The 25,802-nt window shown below is 45.0% G+C and overlaps 1 protein-coding gene across 1 annotated transcript in view; it reads left to right on the forward strand.

Moving 5' to 3' along the window:
• HIRA (histone cell cycle regulator) overlaps positions 1 to 25,802 on the forward strand; it is a 1,376,152-nt gene that overhangs the window by 1,134,360 nt on the left and 215,990 nt on the right. Inside the window, exon 20 of the mRNA XM_069620059.1 lies at positions 17,191 to 17,249. Within this exon, the coding sequence (XP_069476160.1) occupies positions 17,191 to 17,249 (59 nt within the window). The remainder of the gene's footprint in view (positions 1 to 17,190; positions 17,250 to 25,802) is intronic.

The following is a 25,802-nucleotide window of genomic DNA, read 5'->3' on the forward strand; positions in this document are numbered from 1 at the left end:
TGTTAAGGAACCTGGGATTGGTAACCCTAGGTCTCCTGGGGGCAACCAGACGTGGTCTCCCTCTCACTGTGCTTAGAGAGGCATCAGCTTCACCTCACTGATGATCCCCAACAAGGGTGAAACACGTGTATGGGGTTGCTGGTGGTACTCTCGTTCAGATTGGAATTGCCATTGTATTTCGGTGCTGGACTGCCCCTGGGCAGGACAAAGACTGATATGCAAATGGATATTTCCCATCTGTGAAAGGCACAGTGAGTAAAAGCAGTGGCTGCGAACTCTCAAGTGGTTAATAACCACTGAACAGGTTATCATGTCTGTTCTTGCGAGAGAGGGGCGCCCGCTACCTTTGTAATACTATTTGTTAAGGAACCTGGGATTGGTAACCCTAGGTCTCCTGGGGGCAACCAGACGTGGTCTCCCTCTCACTGTGCTTAGAGAGGCATCAGCTTCACCTCACTGATGATCCCCAACAAGGGTGAAACACGTGTATGGGGTTGCTGGTGGTACTCTCGTTCAGATTGGAATTGCCATTGTATTTCGGTGCTGGACTGCCCCTGGGCAGGACAAAGACTGATATGCAAATGGATATTTCCCATCTGTGAAAGGCACAGTGAGTAAAAGCAGTGGCTGCGAACTCTCAAGTGGTTAATAACCACTGAACAGGTTATCATGTCTGTTCTTGCGAGAGAGGGGCGCCCGCTACCTTTGTAATACTATTTGTTAAGGAACCTGGGATTGGTAACCCTAGGTCTCCTGGGGGCAACCAGACGTGGTCTCCCTCTCACTGTGCTTAGAGAGGCATCAGCTTCACCTCACTGATGATCCCCAACAAGGGTGAAACACGTGTATGGGGTTGCTGGTGGTACTCTCGTTCAGATTGGAATTGCCATTGTATTTCGGTGCTGGACTGCCCCTGGGCAGGACAAAGACTGATATGCAAATGGATATTTCCCATCTGTGAAAGGCACAGTGAGTAAAAGCAGTGGCTGCGAACTCTCAAGTGGTTAATAACCACTGAACAGGTTATCATGTCTGTTCTTGCGAGAGAGGGGCGCCCGCTACCTTTGTAATACTATTTGTTAAGGAACCTGGGATTGGTAACCCTAGGTCTCCTGGGGGCAACCAGACGTGGTCTCCCTCTCACTGTGCTTAGAGAGGCATCAGCTTCACCTCACTGATGATCCCCAACAAGGGTGAAACACGTGTATGGGGTTGCTGGTGGTACTCTCGTTCAGATTGGAATTGCCATTGTATTTCGGTGCTGGACTGCCCCTGGGCAGGACAAAGACTGATATGCAAATGGATATTTCCCATCTGTGAAAGGCACAGTGAGTAAAAGCAGTGGCTGCAAACTCTCAAGTGGTTAATAACCACTGAACAGGTTATCATGTCTGTTCTTGCGAGAGAGGGGCGCCCGCTACCTTTGTAATACTATTTGTTAAGGAACCTGGGATTGGTAACCCTAGGTCTCCTGGGGGCAACCAGACGTGGTCTCCCTCTCACTGTGCTTAGAGAGGCATCAGCTTCACCTCACTGATGATCCCCAACAAGGGTGAAACACGTGTATGGGGTTGCTGGTGGTACTCTCGTTCAGATTGGAATTGCCATTGTATTTCGGTGCTGGACTGCCCCTGGGCAGGACAAAGACTGATATGCAAATGGATATTTCCCATCTGTGAAAGGCACAGTGAGTAAAAGCAGTGGCTGCGAACTCTCAAGTGGTTAATAACCACTGAACAGGTTATCATGTCTGTTCTTGCGAGAGAGGGGCGCCCGCTACCTTTGTAATACTATTTGTTAAGGAACCTGGGATTGGTAACCCTAGGTCTCCTGGGGGCAACCAGACGTGGTCTCCCTCTCACTGTGCTTAGAGAGGCATCAGCTTCACCTCACTGATGATCCCCAACAAGGGTGAAACACGTGTATGGGGTTGCTGGTGGTACTCTCGTTCAGATTGGAATTGCCATTGTATTTCGGTGCTGGACTGCCCCTGGGCAGGACAAAGACTGATATGCAAATGGATATTTCCCATCTGTGAAAGGCACAGTGAGTAAAAGCAGTGGCTGCGAACTCTCAAGTGGTTAATAACCACTGAACAGGTTATCATGTCTGTTCTTGCGAGAGAGGGGCGCCCGCTACCTTTGTAATACTATTTGTTAAGGAACCTGGGATTGGTAACCCTAGGTCTCCTGGGGGCAACCAGACGTGGTCTCCCTCTCACTGTGCTTAGAGAGGCATCAGCTTCACCTCACTGATGATCCCCAACAAGGGTGAAACACGTGTATGGGGTTGCTGGTGGTACTCTCGTTCAGATTGGAATTGCCATTGTATTTCGGTGCTGGACTGCCCCTGGGCAGGACAAAGACTGATATGCAAATGGATATTTCCCATCTGTGAAAGGCACAGTGAGTAAAAGCAGTGGCTGCGAACTCTCAAGTGGTTAATAACCACTGAACAGGTTATCATGTCTGTTCTTGCGAGAGAGGGGCGCCCGCTACCTTTGTAATACTATTTGTTAAGGAACCTGGGATTGGTAACCCTAGGTCTCCTGGGGGCAACCAGACGTGGTCTCCCTCTCACTGTGCTTAGAGAGGCATCAGCTTCACCTCACTGATGATCCCCAACAAGGGTGAAACACGTGTATGGGGTTGCTGGTGGTACTCTCGTTCAGATTGGAATTGCCATTGTATTTCGGTGCTGGACTGCCCCTGGGCAGGACAAAGACTGATATGCAAATGGATATTTCCCATCTGTGAAAGGCACAGTGAGTAAAAGCAGTGGCTGCAAACTCTCAAGTGGTTAATAACCACTGAACAGGTTATCATGTCTGTTCTTGCGAGAGAGGGGCGCCCGCTACCTTTGTAATACTATTTGTTAAGGAACCTGGGATTGGTAACCCTAGGTCTCCTGGGGGCAACCAGACGTGGTCTCCCTCTCACTGTGCTTAGAGAGGCATCAGCTTCACCTCACTGATGATCCCCAACAAGGGTGAAACACGTGTATGGGGTTGCTGGTGGTACTCTCGTTCAGATTGGAATTGCCATTGTATTTCGGTGCTGGACTGCCCCTGGGCAGGACAAAGACTGATATGCAAATGGATATTTCCCATCTGTGAAAGGCACAGTGAGTAAAAGCAGTGGCTGCGAACTCTCAAGTGGTTAATAACCACTGAACAGGTTATCATGTCTGTTCTTGCGAGAGAGGGGCGCCCGCTACCTTTGTAATACTATTTGTTAAGGAACCTGGGATTGGTAACCCTAGGTCTCCTGGGGGCAACCAGACGTGGTCTCCCTCTCACTGTGCTTAGAGAGGCATCAGCTTCACCTCACTGATGATCCCCAACAAGGGTGAAACACGTGTATGGGGTTGCTGGTGGTACTCTCGTTCAGATTGGAATTGCCATTGTATTTCGGTGCTGGACTGCCCCTGGGCAGGACAAAGACTGATATGCAAATGGATATTTCCCATCTGTGAAAGGCACAGTGAGTAAAAGCAGTGGCTGCGAACTCTCAAGTGGTTAATAACCACTGAACAGGTCATCATGTCTGTTCTTGCGAGAGAGGGGCGCCCGCTACCTTTGTAATACTATTTGTTAAGGAACCTGGGATTGGTAACCCTAGGTCTCCTGGGGGCAACCAGACGTGGTCTCCCTCTCACTGTGCTTAGAGAGGCATCAGCTTCACCTCACTGATGATCCCCAACAAGGGTGAAACACGTGTATGGGGTTGCTGGTGGTACTCTCGTTCAGATTGGAATTGCCATTGTATTTCGGTGCTGGACTGCCCCTGGGCAGGACAAAGACTGATATGCAAATGGATATTTCCCATCTGTGAAAGGCACAGTGAGTAAAAGCAGTGGCTGCGAACTCTCAAGTGGTTAATAACCACTGAACAGGTTATCATGTCTGTTCTTGCGAGAGAGGGGCGCCCGCTACCTTTGTAATACTATTTGTTAAGGAACCTGGGATTGGTAACCCTAGGTCTCCTGGGGGCAACCAGACGTGGTCTCCCTCTCACTGTGCTTAGAGAGGCATCAGCTTCACCTCACTGATGATCCCCAACAAGGGTGAAACACGTGTATGGGGTTGCTGGTGGTACTCTCGTTCAGATTGGAATTGCCATTGTATTTCGGTGCTGGACTGCCCCTGGGCAGGACAAAGACTGATATGCAAATGGATATTTCCCATCTGTGAAAGGCACAGTGAGTAAAAGCAGTGGCTGCGAACTCTCAAGTGGTTAATAACCACTGAACAGGTTATCATGTCTGTTCTTGCGAGAGAGGGGCGCCCGCTACCTTTGTAATACTATTTGTTAAGGAACCTGGGATTGGTAACCCTAGGTCTCCTGGGGGCAACCAGACGTGGTCTCCCTCTCACTGTGCTTAGAGAGGCATCAGCTTCACCTCACTGATGATCCCCAACAAGGGTGAAACACGTGTATGGGGTTGCTGGTGGTACTCTCGTTCAGATTGGAATTGCCATTGTATTTCGGTGCTGGACTGCCCCTGGGCAGGACAAAGACTGATATGCAAATGGATATTTCCCATCTGTGAAAGGCACAGTGAGTAAAAGCAATGGCTGCGAACTCTCAAGTGGTTAATAACCACTGAACAGGTTATCATGTCTGTTCCTGCGAGAGAGGGGCGCCCGCTACCTTTGTAATACTATTTGTTAAGGAACCTGGGATTGGTAACCCTAGGTCTCCTGGGGGCAACCAGACGTGGTCTCCCTCTCACTGTGCTTAGAGAGGCATCAGCTTCACCTCACTGATGATCCCCAACAAGGGTGAAACACGTGTATGGGGTTGCTGGTGGTACTCTCGTTCAGATTGGAATTGCCATTGTATTTCGGTGCTGGACTGCCCCTGGGCAGGACAAAGACTGATATGCAAATGGATATTTCCCATCTGTGAAAGGCACAGTGAGTAAAAGCAGTGGCTGCGAACTCTCAAGTGGTTAATAACCACTGAACAGGTTATCATGTCTGTTCTTGCGAGAGAGGGGCGCCCGCTACCTTTGTAATACTATTTGTTAAGGAACCTGGGATTGGTAACCCTAGGTCTCCTGGGGGCAACCAGACGTGGTCTCCCTCTCACTGTGCTTAGAGAGGCATCAGCTTCACCTCACTGATGATCCCCAACAAGGGTGAAACACGTGTATGGGGTTGCTGGTGGTACTCTCGTTCAGATTGGAATTGCCATTGTATTTCGGTGCTGGACTGCCCCTGGGCAGGACAAAGACTGATATGCAAATGGATATTTCCCATCTGTGAAAGGCACAGTGAGTAAAAGCAGTGGCTGCGAACTCTCAAGTGGTTAATAACCACTGAACAGGTTATCATGTCTGTTCTTGCGAGAGAGGGGCGCCCGCTACCTTTGTAATACATTATAGACTGGACCCCCGAAGGATGCCATTCGATGACAATTGACACAGATGAAAATAAATAGATCTATTGATAGCATAACAATTGAAACTCAAGTCAGTAGCAATGAGACCAATGACCACAGCTCTATTGGGTACTGTAATAGCAAATAGATTGAAATGTAAAAATGACCGAAATATGACTAGGATACATGGCCTTACCTTGACCAACAAACAGTTGGATTCAGCAGGCCGAGCAGTATGTTGCAGGAGAACAGGTAGATGGCCACAGGTAGCACACTGGCGAGTTTGCTCGAAGCGGTCACAGATAGCACGGCGACGAGCAGATTAGCATAGATCTCAGTGCTTCTCAGGTAGAAGGTTCAGGGGTTGACTTGCAAAGCACAAAGATGTTCTCATGAGACATATCAAGTGGTTTATAAAGTATTAGAAACAGGGGTGTGTTTGTAAATGACTGACATGTGTATGTCGTGGTATTATGTTTATTGCAGGGGGGCGGCCTGCCTCGGGGGAGGCCTGTCTGGAGACACGGGGTCTGAGGAGGCCATGTGAGCGATGGCCCCTGGGCGTAGGATACCTTTTGAAGTGTACATGCTGTTTGGCACCTTGGCCGTTTGCGCCCGTGACAGCCCCCCATGCCAGCGCTCATCCCTGGGTGCGAACCGCCTTTGATAGAGGGGGTGGGATGGATGGGCCTGGGGCATGCAGATAAGGCACAGGAAGACTGCTGAATGGAGACACACTTATGTGGATTGCAGGGGGGCGGTCTGCCTCGGGGGAGGCCTGCCTGGAGACACAGGGTCTGAGGAGGCCATGTGAGCGATGGGATACCTTTTGAAGTGTACATGCTGTTTGGCACCTTGGCCGTTTGCGCCTGTGACAGCCCCCCATGCCAGCCCTCTTCCCCGGGTGCGAACCGCCTTTGATAGAGGGCCTGGGGTGTGCAGGCAAGTGTCTGGGAGCGAGGGGCTATCAGGCCCCTCTCATCCTTTACTTCTCAGTAGAAACTCGTACCAAGTGCCTCCAGTAGTGGGTTTGCCCCTTGCCCTTATGTGATGTTAACTTTGGATGACATTCGCGTAGATGGGAACACTGAGCAGGACACGGGGCATCCATTTTTGTACCCCCTTTCCACTCCATCTTGGTGACCAGGCCTCACTGCGATAGTACAGCACGCAGAGCACATGGCCCACACCCTCGTTCCCACTCTGACTGGAAAACTCCAGAGGTATTTGCAACAGCTAATAAATGTAACACATCAGTCTCTGAAATCACGGTCCTGCATGTGAACCGGCCTGAACCAAGCACATAGCTCGTTCATCTCCACAAACGTGTCCTTGCCCACGCACCCTCGCCAGTGGAAACTTACTGCCATTCTGACCCTGTGTCCCTGCAAGGTATTCTCTTCATGTGCCAGACCACTGACCACGCCATGATGCCCACCTAGCAGATCCCCAACTAACATTAGACCCCTACTGCAGTATATCGTTGCCTATCAATAATAAATGCCACATACCGGAGATTCTTGTGAGCACAGACCCACACTTCAAACAGTGTATTATAGTGGTCAAGACCCTTGACCTAAGGCCTGTATAATCCAATGTTAATTGATAGTATAGTATAGATATATGTGTGACTTTTATAGAGACATAACCGACTGAAAGACTTTGAACACGTGTTATTTAGTGCATGCATTATTGATAATCTATTATGTTAGCTTAGATAGTGACCACCCCGCTTCACAGCGACCTGAACTTCACCCATTCCGAGCACAGATGTCTGACGTCCATCCTTGAATGGAGACATACTTGATTCATTTAAAAAAATCGAAACAACCGTTGTTAAAATATATGTGGTGTTTTATTTTGTATCTTATTTTGATGACACAAAAATACAAAACTTTACACATTGTACAGTTCAGGTTGCAGCACAGTGAGAGAAAATCCCCTGTACTGACCGCTGTCACTCGGGAACGTTTCTCTTATGGCACGAATGGCACAGGTGGGTATCACTCTTCGAACGCAGTGTCCAAGCCTCCCGTGAAGCCACCATGTAAAGGAATGATAGGCCACCAGCCTGTACCACCTGTGAAAAGGAATGAAACAAACTGTTTTTAAATGACCAAGATAAGTTTAATAAAAGTTTGTTGTCAGACAATTCTTGTAACTAATGGCATTCTGCTCGGACAAATGCTATCTAGACACTGCACACTATTGAAAGACTTTTGTGCGTTACAATGATATGTATATGTAATTTTGGATATAGTAGAAGACCATGAAATAGGAGTGGCATGACAAGCAGAGTATACTTACTCGGTACTCGGATTACGAGGACGAACAGTTGCGCGAAGTTTGTGCATAAGCACCATCATTATCCTCAACACGGACTGTGTGAGGCAGGCTGCCCTGAAGTCTGGCAGCTCGGTGATGCATTGTGGTCGTGGCTCGCCTTCCGAAATGTGGGTCACACATCCCGAGTTTTCACAGCAGCAGCAGTTCTCGTCCTCGGTTGGCATTAGCTTGCACCGACTGCATGTGCACCAGGTGGAAACACCGTCCATGCGACTAGGTCCAGGTTCTTCAGCTGTTGAATCGTCCTCCCAACTGCCGTCCGAAGACCCATCATTTTCGCGTGTTTCCCTTTCCAGTAGTTCCTCCTCGGTATAATCGGACTCGTACATGTAGGGCATTATTGTAGCCATTGTGTGTTAAACAAACTAAAATAATTAATAGCGGTGGTACTGTTATCTGTTCACACGGGCTACAAGCAACGAAGGTAGCTGACCAGAGCACAGAAACGAGTCACAGAATACTCAAAGTAACACAGAGAGAGGAATGGAATCGAAAATATGATGCTGTGTGTTGTGAAACGGTCTGTTTATACTTATTGAAGAAAGAGGCATCCTGCCATTTCCATGGCGACACGTCATTAGCTGAAGCGCAGCGAATGTTGACACGAGACGTGCTTTGGCATTGTGAAATGGGCGGTACGCGTCTGCTGATGACAGGCTCAGGGGCGGGGGATATGATTTAGTGCCGCAAAAGCAGGTCAGCCAGGGCGATGGGGGAAATGATAGGATTATCACAAAATGGCAGCTCCCTGATGCCTGTTTTCGCGTGCGTTTAATAGACGAAAACTCGGGTAAGGTCCATAGGAAATTTTTCTAAAATCGAACGACTTAGGCTTAAAAACACATGGCCGACCCGTAGGGGCAATAAAAAAATGTGACCGAACCATTCCTTTAATACTAACAGTAATCACAAAAAAAAAGAAAAGTAAAACATTAAGCAATCGAATTCCATCAAAAGCTTGAGCTCTCGACATTTCATTCGTTTTCTGACACTGACAAAAAACACCCGAGTAGCTCGTGCACCAGTCACGAAGAAATACGCCAATTTAAATCGCAATAAAAGCGATTTACGAAAGAGACAAACCTATGCATTACACATACTGCAAACAACACCAAGTTTGGCGTGCAAACCTTTAGATAATCTTCTAAATGGGGTTGAGTCTGCACAGAACATAAAAGCCAACTTACAAACAACACAAACGATTTGCAATGCGATGGTAGAAGAATCCCATCCTCATATGAACGAAAGAGGCTTTGAGGATGAGAAATTCTCCACATTGGAACAGAGACGAGAGGAAATTGCCAAATCCATAACATTATTCCTAGCTCGCCCTTCTTCAAGCAGCTTCTTGCCAACTAATGAGCCAACCAGAACTTCCACTACAAAACACTGTGCTTGTACTAACAGCAAAATAAATGACAACATATTGAGGCAAAAAGTGAACAGTTCGCTGATAAACAAAGTGACCCCCCTTGGAGGGAGAAGAGTAAATTGCACCACTCGTACTCCTCATTGTTTGATATTGCAATGTAAAGGTTTGTTTCCGACATTTGATCTCAACAGGACTAGTGTCCTGAATATTTTAGTATTTTAGAAGATATCCTGTTTTTGGAAGATCTTTGTTCGAGTGATATCGGGCAAATTGAATTCATGAATGACCGTGACTCGTCCGTTGTGAAACTATGGATGCAGTCCGGTATTGTCAGGAACATCTCTCCTTGGTACCAGCAAAAATACCAAAGCGAGGCAGGCCGATGGCTGGCCTACTGGTTACTGTAAAAGCTTTTTCTGGTCTGACAATCTCCCCTTGGGCGTCACCAAATATGTTTACACAGCTAGTTAAAGTTAAAACACCAATACACACAATAGCACTAGCAAACATATACTGGAATCATGCGGCCATCCACAATGATGAATTTCTAGAAGACGTAGAGTCTATAATGAATATGATTTCTAGCGACACCACAGTTCACTATACCATCTTAGCAGGTGATCTCAATGTAAAGTGTATCCGAGATCCATCAACAAGATTAACCAAAATAGCTCAATGGTGGTCTGTGCCAGGTGATATACCACTAGCTAACACCTGGCACAGAGGCAACCAAGTAGCTCATATAGACTACATTTATGTTGATAGCAATTTGTTTGCACTAGTTGACAAATTCCAGATCAAACCCCAGACCCGCAGCAATAACAAGCTCTTATCGTTAACTTGGATAGGGACAACTCAAATTGACACCTCCAGTGAACTCTGCAGCGGCAAGGACATGTCATTATCGAATGGTAAAAATCGGGTTTGATGGCCACCGGACCTGTTTTAAATGTAAACATACAGCTTACATACCCTTCAAATACTCTTTGCCCTGAGTCAATATATTCAGAGGACCTATATGTTGTGGCCTTACAGACATTTCAAACTAAGACGGGCCACCCACACAGTTCACATATTAATCATATGCAAATATATGATCAGGAACTCGTAGACAAAAGAGCATAACATCGAGCATCAATACATACTTTGAGTAGCCTACCATTAGCCACAAATAATGTGGAACTGAGGTCATTAAAATAAAGATATAAAAACTAGGTGAGGGCTTAAGAAAGCTTATATGCTACAACATGATGCTCAAGATATGCTGCTAGCCCTAGCAACTAAAAGTTCGGCACTGATTTGGAGCTTATTGAACAAGGTGAATAACAACATCCATATGTCTATTCAAATAAATGCAGTACCTCAAGAAACCTGGGAAACCTGTTACAAAACAATATATGCTCTGATCCCCTTGTCTAGCCAGCCTTAAGGAAACATCTTACAGACGACCGAGACATTAATTATGATGTAGAGGATATAGCTTACCAGATAGCTAAACTTAGCACATTGCAGGCCCCAGGCCCAGACTGTCTCTCTAATGCAGTTCTTAAGTTGCACCCAGAAACATGGGCCAGGATTATACATCATCTTCAATCAAGTTATCTCTATTCTCCAAATTCCGCCATCTTGGCGAAAATCTTGTATAGTGCCTATATATAAAAAAAGGAGATAGTCAAGATCCAAGTAATTACAGGCCAATGGCACTTTTAGATGTTCCAGGCAAGCTATTTGCTATATTAGTACTTAGAGTTCAATAAATGGACAATCTCAGCAAATACGCAAGATCCAATCCTGACGGGCTTTATGCCAGGACTGGGAACATCTGTAAATCTCCTAACATTGCATGCCATCAAACTACACAAAATCCAGATGAAACGACCTGTGTCTTTATAGACTTTCACGCTGCATTTGATTCTATTTCCAGAGAACTGCTTGGGGGCAAATTATCCAAAGCATCCTCCCTGATGCATTTGCAGTACTGTATAAATTAGCTTCATTCAAACACGACTGTTCGGATACAATTATCATTGGATGGAAAATTGTCTGCCCCTATCTCCACCTATAGGGGTTTGAAGCAAGGATGCATCTTGTCATCGGCCCTTTTAATTTTGTTTTATTTCTGACATAAAACACATTTCAGTAATGTTCCTTCTGATTCACCAAAACTCGGTAACCACCCAATCCCCTAGCTGTTTTATGCTGACGACCTAGTGTTGTTGGCTAAAACTCCCAGGGGATTACAACTGCTGCTCTCCCAGTTAGCAATCTATGTTGAAGCGAATATGCTAAATGTAAATCAGTCCAAGTCTAAGATACTAATAACTACAACCAAACAGTGCAGAAAGAGAATCACGTTCACATGGTTACTCCAAGGCAAATTACTGCAAGTTGTTGATGAGTACAAGTATCTGGGGTTAAATGCTAACAATCATATATCAAACCGGCCCTATCTCCTGGACTTGCAAAGATAGATGAGAACAGCGACTGCCCAAGCTCGCATCTTGGAAGCGAAATATGGAATGTTTTCCTTGCTGCCAGAGCTTATCTTCTACAAACAGAAGGTTGTACCAACCATCATTTATGGTGCGTAAATAAGAACATGGCGATCAGAAGCCTTTTGGTTATGCTTCGAGGGCTATTTTTGGGAAACCGTATTGAACCTCCCTCAGAGTGTAGCAATGTGTGTGTTGCACGAATTAGGGCTATTGTCCTTGAACATATTATATATGTGGAGATTGTGTTCCTTTTATAGAAAGTGTTTACTGCCCTGAAGAAAGGGTCTTTGATGAACACGCTTTCCACCTATATAAATACCACACCTCATAAAAGGATGCAAGTATGGAAAACAAAGGTACAAGGCATCATGCAATTGGCTGATATTACTGAGGATCTCCTAAAAACTGACCCAGAGAGAGCAAAGAAAAAAATCTGGCAAATAGATTGGATAAACACAAGAGACCAATGTATGAACCCGTATCTGTTTAAGGAATACACTGTGCTGTCCAAGAAGTTGAATGTTGTGGAATCTTATCTTGTCAAATTTCTAGCTCTGAAATATAGGCACCAGTACTTGAGATTCCGGCTGAACCTGTGGCACACTAATGACGTATTAGCGAGGCGCAAAATCATACACAAGGAGACAAACATCTGTAGATTTTGCTAGAAATCTGACCAGCCAGAGACTATTAAACATTTGCTAACAGTGTGCCCGAGTCTGTTAACAAGACAACAAACGTATTTCCAACACTTTTTTTGTGATTACTAGTTATTGACATCTGAATTATTATGGAACGTCCTTTTCAATTGTCAACAAATGTCTCTTAAGTTAGCGATTATAAACTATTTAGACTCACTGAAATTAACATAAGTCAAGTTAAAAACTCTGAAATGAAAATTGTATATAGTCTGTTATCTGCTTGTTGTAAGATAAAGTTTTGAACCAAGGAAGTTCATAAACTATGTATAGATGAATTGTTAGAAAAAGAGGGGATGGCGAGGCGCACACTACAGTTCCCAGTCAAAATATACCTGATGCAAAAAGTAACTGGGTTAGATCCCAAAAACAAATTAACAAGTGTTAACAGGGTTGGATCTCATCTGCTGTTCAGTTGCTCTGCTGATCTTCTCCTCCTAGCGCGTTCTTGTCACAATCAATCATCAGGGAGGCTGTAGTTATATTCAGTTGTTAACAATTAGTTGCTCTTTCAGTCTCTAGGGATTCTGGTAGCTGTAGTGTTAACATGTTACCAAATCAGGTGACCAGGAACCAACACCCCTCCAAATGCAGAAGTCTCCCAAATTTGGGGGAGGGTCATCATGCCTTACTATGGAGAGCCATAAACATGGTTTCCCCTCTGCCCCCATTAAGGGTAAGATTTGTGCTTTGGAGGAGAGTTGGTTCCTAGTAACCTGCATTGAAAACATTGTGCGACTACATGTACCAGAATCCTTACAGACTTTAATGAGAATTAACCAGACACACCTGAAAAGGAAAAGGAAAGCAGCCTCCCTGATGATTGATAGTCAAGAAAACATTTGGAGCAATGAGGAGTTCTCGAGAAAGTACATACGCGTTAAGTTGTTTTGATGAATCGAAGATAAAAACCAACAAAGGGCTTACCAAAGGGAGAACCCCTTCCTGGAGGAACCACGAGTGATGAAGCATTTCGGCAGAGCGCCAGGAAGAAGCCAGCAAATACAGCAGGAATGATGAATCCAAGACGTCCCTGTTTGCTCCAGCGTAGAGGAACGGGGCAGAAGGCTGGCCAGGAGAAGGTCCAGGCGCGAGAAGAACCTGGACAGTGCGCGCAAACCCTAATACGCACGCGGAAAGAAGAGGCACGCTGTGGGAATGCTGCAGCCCGTCAGAGAGCCAGAGGAGCCAGGGGAAGTCCGGAGTTGGGAGAGCCCCAGACCAACCGGAGGAAGCCAACAAGAACCCAAAAAGTAGCTGGGTTGCTGGGTAGGTTGGTGAGGGCACAAGGGAGCTGTGGAAAACTCTGAGAGTACAGAGTAGGGGTGAGGAGGGAAACCCTGGGAAAGGAAACCAATTACGGGTCTGGGACCCGCACCCAAAAAGCAAGAAGAGTCAGCCAAGCCATCTTCTTTGTGGCAGTGCATGAGTGAGAAAAGCCAGGGAGGGGATGCATTTCCCCAGCTGTTTTGAACTATAGTAAAAAGTCTGAGAAAGAGAGACCTTCCTCCTATGATTGTGTAATGGAACAAGAAGTCTGTGACGGGCCAGGGGAGGGCAGGCCTTCTCCCGGCTGTTGTGAATTGTAATAATAAGCCTGAGAAAGGTCAAGGGAAGGGAGTCATTCCCCCTGACGTTTTGAACTTCGATAAAAGCTATCAGAGAGTGAAAACAAAGCCAAGGTAGGCGAGGGCAAGGGAGTCATTTCCCTGGCATTGTGAAAACGTAAAGCCAAGTGAAAAGAGAGTCCAGGGAAAGGAAGTAATTCCCACTGGCTCTATATGATGGAAGAAATACTGAAAGTCAGACACCTGGAGAAGGAAGTCATTTTTTGGGAAATTGAGTTCACAAAATACCTGCAGAAGAGAGGCATTCCCCAGAAACCCAGTAATGAAGAAGCAACTTTGAGAAATAAAAACTTTGCTGCTTATTCACATTTCAACCTGGAATTTTATTTTTGTTTTTTGTACCTTGGAAAGGAATTGAGACCTGGGGAAGGAAGCCATCCCCTCAGGCAAAGGTCTTGCCTACAACTGGAACTGTTGTGCATTGTCCAGAAGGAGGAAGCCATTCTTCTGGACCAAGGAGACCTACAAACTATTTAGTTTTGGTTAAGGTGTAAGGGACAGAAGCAGGGTTTTTGACACTGGACGGTGGACGCTGGATTTACATTGACATCCTGATTGAATCCTTTGTATTTCAGTTGAAGTAAGGAAAGGTAGGTTTTCCCATTATTTTTTAAGATAATAAATGTTTATGCCAGCATCCATGCCACATGTGTGTCACTCTCCTCCTCCTGCACCCTTACAGGTTACTCTAATGACTATTAATACTGCGCTTCGTGGTAGGTCAGCTAGAGGAGACAGACATGGAGACACAGTTCAACACTGTTTCATTCAGTAAATTAACGAAAAACCTGTTATACTCCCTACTTCTAAAATGAGCTCCCTATGTTATAAAATAACAAAACTGTGATCATCAGGATGTCTCATAAACTAAAGTCAGTCCTCCATCCCAAACTAAGCTTACCTAACACTAATCTGCTCTATGAAAAAGAAGATAGAAAGAAGGATCTTTACTTCACTGCAGGAAGTAGTGGTGGGTGGGTTCTGAACTTCACCCCAGTGTTAGGGGAGACTCTGGTGTCTCAAAACCAAAGAATGTTTTGAAAAGAAAAATGTCTCTCAAAGTTCCTATTGTGTTCAAAGAAATGTCCTCATCCAACCCTCGGATTGTACCTCTTCTCCAGAGATATACAAGTCCAAAAATGTTTGTTCCTTGGCCATCCTGGCCTCTTAAATCTGGCGACCTTGGGAAGATGCAAGACTTCCTCGGTCTGGTTCTCTGTTTCTTTACCTTTCAGTGGTTTGGTCTTTGTCTTAGCCCCAGGTGGGCTCTGGGCAGCTCTGGCCTGGTTGGTTGTTTGCTTTTGTTCACCCCGTCCTGAGGTTTACTCGTAGCTGACCACTTGCGGTCTTCTCTGGCCCTTTTATTGATTTGACTTTGTTCACCCCGCCCTGGGGTATGCTCTTGGTTAGCCCCTCACAGGCTAGGGGCTTCCCTGGCCCTTTCGGTGACAGCATTTCAAGCGTCTTTGTCCTGCTGGGAGCATTCTGTGCTCCAGGATGCTGGTACCTCTCTACTGCAGTGGTGATAGCGCTTACTGCCTCAGCTGCCATTCTCTGCCTCGAGGTTCCCCCTTTGTCGAAACTACAGCGTTCTTTGCACCATCTCTGGGTTCCACCCACCACGGCATCTGCTTCGTACTTGTCTCATCTGCTCAGCTCTACGTTCCGCGCTCTACAGCAGATGCTTTCGCCCGCTTCAGATTTTCGACGGTCTTTAAGTTCCTCCATGGAATGAAAGAAGAAACTTGATTGCTGCTGCCTTCCGCTAGAAGGTGACAACATATACAGGTCCGAAAACCAGGCCTTCCACATTAAAGGGGCCCTGCACATAATTGCCCTGTACACTTTCCATGTAACTAATTAACATGTCAGATGTGGGGATTGGAGAAGTGGAGTGTTACCCACCTTTGGGCATTCTTTGTCCCCGGGGGAGGGGCACCTCCAGTGGGACCCCACTTGCCCTGTCCCTCAGCGCACCTCCCTACACCCAAAGGTGGTGGCTCACCCTTGGGGAGAAGGGACACATTCTTTGGAATCATCACAGCGACTTAATATCTGGTTCTCCTCTATTCCCACCTCTTTTCTCTATATGTAATGTGCTTAGCAATAGGGAGTAGACCTACCTTACAGGAATGGGTTGTGTCTTATACTGATTATATCTTCTGCTTAAAGTACTTCTTGAAATAATAGAGATATCTATTCAGAATTTAATAAAAGTGTATATTTTTCATTATGCTGGTGTGGTGCCAGTATACCCAGAGCCCCAGATGAGATTTTGAAATTGGATTATTTTACGCCCTATTTTTTGAAGTTGGGAGTAAAATGATTTTTAGCGAATTAAACTGTAAATCCCATTCCTATTAGGAGTATTAATAGGTGAGTAAAATATATTTGAAGTGAAACTCTTTTTGTAATAATTACTTCTTTGAACCAAGAAATTGCAAGTTAAAATTTTCATTTTAACTTAACTTTCCTGTACAGCTTGGGCAGTTCCTTCCTGTGAATGCAGGTGCCACTGATTGGAACATACCTGTGTTAAGTGTGGTCCAAGATGGTGCCCAAATCTTGTGTTTTCGTTTTCTATTTTTCCTGATTTGCCTTTTTTAGGGAGTAGAAGTAGCTTTTATGCTGCAGGGTCGAGTATAATGAAAAATATTGGTACCTTTGTGTCAGCCTACTTCCCCCCCCATCCTGGAGTTAAGCCTGACTTATCTCCCACACTACCTATAGTAGAGTTGTTCGGTCTACCCTTGACTGCCCCACCTTAAGGTTAGTGCTTGCATAGTCTTCACCAGGGGGTTGTGCATAAGCCACCATACCAGATGACATTTATTCGGGGATTGAAATAAAGATTTGGTGTGCAGGAGATAAAAGCAGCTCCTCGGCATTGGTATCGCCCAGTAATCTGGAGCAACCTCGGCAGTACCAAAAGCTAGTACATAGAGTGCTGCAAATTTAACTTCGATGTGTGATGCAAACCATACCTTCAAATCCATTACACTTTAAATACTTTCTAAATGTATCCCAATGCACCTTTACTCACATTACAAAACTCAGAGTTTGTGTGTCACAGATTTGTATGTGTGGCACCTGTGGGCCTGGGGTGTCAAAAGTAGCTTTTGGTGCTGTGGATGTGAAGCTAACCAGGCACTTGTAGGCTACAAGCAGGAGCTTAAATAGCAGACACCAAATCCAGTCCCTGTTATGATCATAAATTGCAATTTAATGTAATAATGTAGCTTATTTTTATTTTTTCTCTTCCTACAGGGATGTCCATAAACAGTGTGTCGTTGTCAAGGAGGAGTCACTGCAGACTATCTTATCAGGTATTGACATTTTGATCTTTGCCCCATAGTAACGGTTGTTTTCTGTAAGGTTGTGCACAGGTTTTAGCTCAAAAATCAATTTCTGGTTCTCCCTTTTCTAACTTTGGTAGCCCTGTAAGCATGTTGCTGTCCTTTTGGTGTCTTGATTTACTTTTGTTAACAGTGAGACATATTCCAAAGTCCCAACGAAAGTGCAACACAGATTTGTATGAGCTGCCCAAAGGATCCCATATGGTTTACCAGGGTAAGGATACTGTAAAGTACTCGCTGAGACAAGTCATTGCTCCCAGAAAGTGACAGAATCGCTGGGTGGTGGCAGCTGTGTACATTTATTTTGGTTGCTACACAGTGTAGCCCACATTGGCCACCAGTTGCTCCCTGAAAAGTAATTGAAAAGGTTAGCACGTTGTTTTAAAGTCCTGTGACCTGGCCATTTTCCTTTTAGCCTTTCTTGTTTTCTTTTTAGAGTGGAAGCATCAATTTTTCGTTATTCTGCCCATTTGAGCTCTGGCCAGAGCTTACAAAGGCTCCTGAGCCTCCAGAGGTAAAGCTATGATTATCTTCAGTCCAAGGGAATCCTGCTTCAGGCTCTCTCGCCTTCCGATCCTTCCTCCTACTAAGTCAGGGCAGCTGGCTGCTTCAACCCTGTGTGCTCCCATTAAAGCGACTGCAGTTTGTGCTCTTATGGGACAGAAGTGGCAACTTGTGTTACTTGCTGCAAACCTGTTGGGGAAAGAGTTTGCTTTAGGCAACTTTCCCTCCATGTTCTATGGACCTCCAATCATTTTGCTTAGGAACATGTGCTGACATTTTACAGGGAAGTGAAATCTTCAGATTCACTCCCCTGCCCTTTTGCTCATCTTGTCAGGGGGAAAACTAGTCAGTTCTTAAGACTATCAGTACTGGGAAACTGTTTCCCTTTTGTCTTTTTACCTTTTACCTTTTACCTTTTTGGTAACTTTTTGACAGTGCACACAGCATCTTACAATGCAGTACAAGGGGATAGTTTTGTATCACCCTAGCCTTTTACGCTTGGGATTTTTGATTACTTTTATTTGTGCCTTTTTTGATAACTTGTATTAGTGCCTAAAGACAGGTTGGTGGTAGACGATACCTTTTTACCATTTGTGCATTATTTTTAGTATGCACATTTGTGTTTACCCTGTATGGCTAGTAAATGTGTTTAGTGCCCTAAAATAGCCTTGCCACAAGATGTCACTTGTCCTTTGGCCATATTGTTGTTTGGCCTTCTTCCTGCTTTCCCAGATCACGAAATTCCTATATGGCCATGCATTCGCCCGGGAAAGCTGCTGCTTTCGTGGGCTCCTGCTGGCATGTTGTGTGTGGACCCAAGATGTGGATGCGACTGTCCGGTCCCACTCCACACCTGGGTCGTCTTAATGTCTAGGTGTGGGGCATGAGTGAAACCCACAGTGGTCCCACACTGGATGACTGCTGGCTGTTTGAATGGTGCAGATCCTTACCATTGGTGGGCTTGGACTTGCTTCCAGCCAGGTTTTAGGATAAGAAGAGGACTCCTGCAGCATTTCTTCACACCAGCGCTGGAGCCAAGTATCCTGTGTAGAAGAGCTGCTGGCTGAAGATCCGTGGATGACTCCTGAAGAGGCGTGGGTCCCCTTCCTGTGTTTGGCCAGGTTAAACCCTGCTGGACTCCCTGATCTGCGAAGGCCCTGAGTGGTGCTTCAACCGTTCGACTGGTGGGACAAACCAGTCTCTACGCATTCTTGAGGTTCCTGCCTTCCTGAGCCTTCGAAAGTGTAACTGAACCAACCGGCGGACTGACCAGCTCTCAAGTGGGCTACCTCGGTAGAATCGTTGCAGTTCATCGGCAGAACTTCGGTGGTCACCAGCCCGTGCCACAAGTTACCTTCCTGACATGTTTCAGCTTCCCAGCTTCAAGAGATCCTGATCTGGAAGGACTTCTTCAACCCTGACTCGAGAGATGCCTGCCATTGTTGCTGTCCGGTAACCACTCATGGCATTAATTTCCCGGTGTCCAGAAGAGTCCTGCATCAGGTAATCCGGCTTACCTTCTTCACCAAGGGTTGCATTCTGCAACAGCAGCCAACCAGAAACCCGTAGACATCCTGCACCAGAACAAACAGCAGGAAAACCTACCTCCAGCGATTTTTTTATTTATTTATTTTCCCCCCTGCCCCCCACCCCCCTGGATCCCAACCCCCTCCCCCCCTACCCCCCCCAGCCCCCGTCGACCCACCCAGTGATCTGGTAAAATCGGAGTCAGGGGGTGTAAGTAATTGCAACGCATTACCCACCCCCTTTTCTGTTTAGAATAATGCTTCAAATAAGCCTTGGTTATGCCATTCCATCGCTTTTTGATCATCCGATCTCAAAGCTTGTATCTAAAAGATATCTAAAAGATAGGAATATAATTTTACTGACCTTTAAAGTTGTTGAATATCTTCTGGAACATTCCCCTCTCCTAGGAAGAAGTTTTGTGACTTTTGGGCACAGGGCCCCATACATCATAGGGACTGGACTTATAAAGTTAGGGCATCATTCTTGTGAACTGGTTTCTTTCTGTTGCATCACTACTTACCTTCTTTTAGTTGTCCAAGTTATAGTATGCATTCCTACAAACCTAAAGGTGACTGTTTGATAATTGAGTATTGTGTGATATTACTACAAGCTTATTTAATTTCTTAGTGTGTGTTGTTGGGCCTATAATAAATAAAGCATTTTTGTAATTTTCTTTCTAAATTGAATTATTCTGTGCTTCACTGTGTGGACTCATTGTGGACCACTGGGCAACTCGCACTCTCCTGAGACTAAGCCTTGACCACTCTGCACACTTACCTTAATTGGGTTTGGCTAACCTCTCTGAGTTCCCCTGTTCACTATAACTAGGGTGGCCTATTAAAAACTGTCCACCAGGCCAGATTCTAGAAATCCATCTTAACAAAACCGAATGGCCTGCTGCTGTTTACAAGTGCACGTTTTGTTGTGGGAGGTCGTGGCCTGGACTCTGCAGCTGCTCTTCCTCGAGACTCTCCTGCACCCTATCCAACAGACTTTTATCTTGACTGGAGCATCCTCTAACCTGTTCCAAAGTGTCACTATAGTACCTCACTGCCGCTGTAGCGTCCAAAACTTTGTGTGTTGCCTGAAGAGGGGTTTACAACATTGCTGACGTTGTTTTCCTCATGAAGGCATCTGCCGGGCTTCTGCTTGCACATCCTGCCAAAAGAACCAACACCAGAACTAACCTCTGTACTCTGACTATTTGTCTCCCTTGACATCCTCAGCCAGTCTGCTCCACACCCTGAGGATTGTATGACTTGTAAAAATACAAATACTTCCATCCTGTCACTGGTTCAGAGCTTCGGTGCCTTTGGACTGCGCCTGCAGTCCTTTTCTCTCGATATATGTGAAAACAGTGAATTTTAAAATGATTGCCTTTCTTTTTTTTAAATGCGGGAGGAGGCCCTGCCACCTTAACTATTTCCCTTACCCCAAACCTATATTTTTTTTAAGTCCCCAAAATTGTCAAAATGATCGCAAAAGAAATGTAATCATTTCAAAATTCAATGTTTTCTTTGCAACTTTTTTTCCAAGCCCCCTAACTGTGGCTTATCGTACATCCGAATTCCTTTCTCTTTTTGACAACTTTCCTCTTAAGGAGCTTAAATTAATATTTTTTTTGTTTATTTGTTTTGGCTACACAGTAACCTTTACAGAAAATTGAAATCTCACTTTACGTTACATAAAATTTCAGTGAATAAAATCTAATACATATTAAATATATCTAAAAACAAGCAAGCATGTCATTACACATTATTACACAGAATATTTATAGTTGAAACGTAAACATCACTTTTCCTTCCATGACGTTTCATTTTGCATAACTAATAAATTTAACAGCTTTAACATTGAGATAATCCAAATCTTCCTAGTTGTTTACAGCATAATACCAAGATCATGACTTTCTTAACACTCAGACAAATTGGACGGCCAAATTCTACCCTTACACTATAAATCCATGACCCACAAACAACCTTGCAGTTGCATTTACTTTTTAAAAAGTGTATAACCGCCAATTGCAGTTTGACCCTGGAGCCGTGTAGCATATCCATCCAGAGTGCTTCGAGGTTAACACATTCGGGGTTAGGCACGTATTTAAGAATGTATTCAATGCGTGCTTGTCTAAGTCCCAAACCTTGTGTAACCAAATGTTCCAGTGTTACTTCCCTGGCATCTAAATTACAAAATCGGCATTCTGCCGAAGGAGCAAGCAAACCTAGTCTTATACTCCTGATTTGGCCAGTTGCCAAAACATTGAAACGGCGTCTCATAAATTCCTGTCTAAGCGATTTGTTGGGGAATTTTATGAGATAAGGTTCTGTGGTACCCATTTTTTTATTGTTCTTTACAAAATGCGCAAACAGCTTTTTACTGTGAATTAGACTAACCGTCAAATTCCAGTCCGCATGTTGCAGGAGTCTCTTTACCTTCATGGGATTTATGATGAGAAGTTTGTTAGAGACACCAACTTCAGCGAGGACTTCCTGTACCTCCCTTTCCAATTCCCGCAATACTGAGGACAATTCCTCGCCCGCCGCCAAGCACCGTCCCAGGATTCCGTACATAGAGGAGACTTTACCCACAAGCAATTTCCTGTACAGCGATACTCTACACCAGACAATTATACTTAATAATGAAAACAGCCCAAGTTCGTAGCGTATCGCCGCAAGTGGGACGCACTTCGGAAGGTACCAGACCTCAGCAGACGGGCCTCATATTTAGAAAATTTGCTTCTAAACCAGGAGGGGATCAATTCCATCCCATAGCAGAACTGTGCAGTAGATTTGCTACGGTACACTTTTAAACATGGTAACATCGAAAATGTTCCATATTTATTATCGATTTTGCATAGTTGGGAGATCAATGGAGAGATTTTTTTTATCCAAATAGGTACGTATGTTTGCCCTAGTTACAAACTCAAATATGGGATAGCCCAGATAGCGGAAGGCATGGCATATTGAAAGTTTGACATGATCTAAGAACCAAGCAAATCTAATTGGACATTTCCTGTAGCTTAGTCGCATGATGAAAGTTTTTGTTCGGTTAATGCTAATGAATTTTCAACAGTATATTTCCTAAAAGGGGAGAGCACACGTTGCAAGCCTATGGGCGTCAGAGCAAGAAGAACGTCGTCAGCATAGGCAGTCCAGACAATCTTGGTGCCTTCCACTTTAGGAGCAGCAAAGGAAGCACCTTCCAAAAACGGGCCAACATCAGATAGATAAAGATTAAAAATAGTAGGCGCGACTATGCAACCCTGCCTAAGACCATTGCTCGTAGAGATTTCCTCCGAGAGCATACCCTCAGTATTAAGACGGATCCTAATTTTAGTTTCAAGATTGAGATGATAAATAATAGTTAGCAACTGTGCGGGCATATCAAGAGCCAATAGTTTGCGCCACAATGTTGCTCTATTTACCATGTCAAGGCAGAACACAGATCAATTGGCGCCAAGTATATTGGTTGGCTGCCTCTTAACCTAGTCTGGTGCTGCATAATTGACATTAGCATCTGTACCCATTTCTTTCCTAAAACCAAATTGCTGGGGTGAGAGTATTGCCTCTTCATCCATCCAGAAGTGGATGTGTTCCAAGACTAAAGATGCGAACATTTTTGAATCAGCGTCCAGCAGGGCGATGGGTCTATAACTAGATGGTACAGACCTATAGATGGGTACCACATACGACATGTGCCAACTGGTTGGAAATACCCTGTATATAATGATGTCCTTAAACAATAGAAACACAATCTTTGCCCACAGATTCGGATTGCCCTTAAACAGAACATTAGCAACCATGTTTGGCCCGGGGGCCTGTGAAGACGAGCTTCTTGTGATAAGTCTTTATATATCTTGCAGTGTAAAGGGGATATCCCATTGACATGTAAGGATAGTCGCAGGTCGGTGGACAATATAGGGAGCGAAAGTGCCCTTCCCATACAGCAGAGGAGATACAAACTCCTTGTTCTCTAGGTTGAATTTCCCCTCTCCTGTTGACCAGAGTCCAGAAGTTTCTCGTATTGGTTTTGGATAGTGCTGCTAATAGACTTTCTGCGTCCTTCTGGAAGATTTTTGCTTTTAGGGTACGTGCTTTAGATTTCCATTTATTTTATGCCTTTTTTATCGCTTCCCCCAGTCCGGGAGTAAATGGGAGCTTTACTAGATTACGAATCTCATGATTCCTTTCTTTTTTGAGTAGGTACATAGTGGGATCAAAGACATGGGTATGGGGTGGACCCCAATTCTTGGGTCTCCTTATCCCTTGAGGCCCATAGATGACACCCTTAATGTAGCGATTGAAATCCCCGTGTGTATACATTCTGATTTTTTTATCACAGCCATTTTTATCGTAGTCCTGAAAGAAAATCTTATTTACTTTCTCAATGTTCTCACAGTGCCAATTAAATCTATTCCCGCAGTGTTGTGCTACATCATCAGTTGATATACATCCTTAGGAGCAGCCTCAGTTTGCGCCTGCAGGGTCAGTTTAAGTATACTGTGATCACTAACCATAGAGGGAAATACTGTAAACTTGGACATAAAATTGATTAGATGCGTGCTTACAAAAATATAGTCTATAGTGGAAAACTCACATCGATTTGTCCAGGTGTAGCAGGACACATCCTTAGCCAAGCAATCATGAACACAGTTTAAGCCCCAGCTCATCAAAAAATAATTCCAGAGCAAATCCTGCCTTTGTTTTCTGGAGGAACCAAAATTCTTGGGGCAAAGCGTAGACTCTCCAAGTGCCCCCTTAGATCTCAAACCTGCTTCAGAATTAAAATCACCATGATATTCAAAACTTTACATAATATTTGGCACTTCTGTATAATTCCATTGATCAGGTTGATAAATTCCTTTAAATCGAGCTCAGGGCTCCAGTAAACATTAATTATCAGCAGTTGGCCGAAGCGAACGGGGTGAGAAATGCAGCAACATAGCAATACAGCCCTTATGAGGTGAAAAGAGTTTAAGACCCTTAAAGGGCAGTGAATTTCTCACTGCAATAAGCATGCCCCCTGCCGGTCTTCCTCTCGATTTTTTTACTGCTGGTACTTGATGCATCAGAGGAGAAAGAGACCAAGTCTCTTGGAGACAAAAAATACTTGCTTCGAATAGATGGCAAATGCTGTTAGACGCCATCCTCAGAACTTTATTACCCCGTGTATTCCAAGATACAACTGTGTAAGCTAATGGAGTCTATGGTTTCCCATTTAAGGCCTGAATTTTAGCTAGTGATTCGCTCAATGTTTGTACCAGCCATTTAAGCTCGCTTTCTGGAGTTTGACTTTGTGCAGTTACCCCCTCGGTCTCTTTTGACTGTATATACAGAGCGGCTTCCGCAAGACTGCTACCCTCTACCTCAACCCCATGACTAATCAATCTGCTATTGAATGGTTCGAGGTCAAAGCCGAAGCAGTCGGGGAGTCAATTTCCGAAGCCACTAGTTCCATGATGGCCTGTGAGAAGAATACCAGTCTTACACAATCAAACCTCAGTGGGTGAATAAAATCAACCAATTTAATGTCGCCCGATGAAATCTTGGAAAGTCTAGGTATTTCGCTGAAAAGGGCTAGATCTCTATGGCGATTTAGTGAACCCGGACCGCCCTGCGAAAACATAAAATATAACATAATGCTAGGGCAATCCGTAAAAAGGGGGGGCTCTCCAGTCCATTATCTTGGGCATTTCATTATTTAAAGCTTGGTTATTGGACCTATATGGACTATGTTTGTCCTCCCTATAGGGTTTTCGGGACCTGGCCGGTATTCCCCTTCTTTCTGTAGATCATTACCAGAAGCCCGAACGTCGGACCACTGAGACCTACTGTTTTCCCCCTCTAAAGAGTGTGCCGCTCGTACTAGGTTCACCCATTCTTTAGGCAGGTGGGCATTCCTATTTCGTTCAGAGATGTTTCTCATTTCGTGTTGCTCACACGTGTAGTTACGCTGTACTTTGGAGGAATCTGAGCAGGATTTGATTATCCGTGCTGCATGTCCCTCCTTCTGATGTGTTACATAGTTGGGCGAAACATACTGGGCATCACTGGCGCCCCCCTGCACCAATGGAATACCAGAACTATTGGTCGAATGTATTAGTTCCAGGCCCCGCCCAGTCGTGGACATTGGCTCAATTTGATTCTTTCCTGTCACAACATACTCTTGATGAGGTCCCGATACTTTATTATGGTTGAGGGGTCCTTCTATATTGTCATTTTTTTCAGTAGAGTAATGCCTTGCTTCAGTCCAATTATGGGTGACCGGAAGTCTTACACCCTGCCTGCTAGAATCTTCCAACAATTTTTTTAAGGCCTGTTCTACCAAGAGTTTGGTATCCTCACTAAGAACCAGGGAGGTTACCGGGGACAGTGACAGGTCCCCCCACCCCCCACAGTCCTTCCCATTATGACTCCTGGGGCATTGTGTTCCCCTAAGTTATTAGCATCCCCTGCGTGGGGGGGGGGGGCCATACCCCTTAACCCTCTCGTTGAT

The sequence above is a fragment of the Ambystoma mexicanum genome, chromosome 10 (genome assembly GCF_040938575.1).
Source record: "Ambystoma mexicanum isolate Mex_15411 chromosome 10, UKY_AmexF1_1, whole genome shotgun sequence".
Taxonomy (NCBI): Eukaryota; Metazoa; Chordata; class Amphibia; order Caudata; family Ambystomatidae; genus Ambystoma; species Ambystoma mexicanum.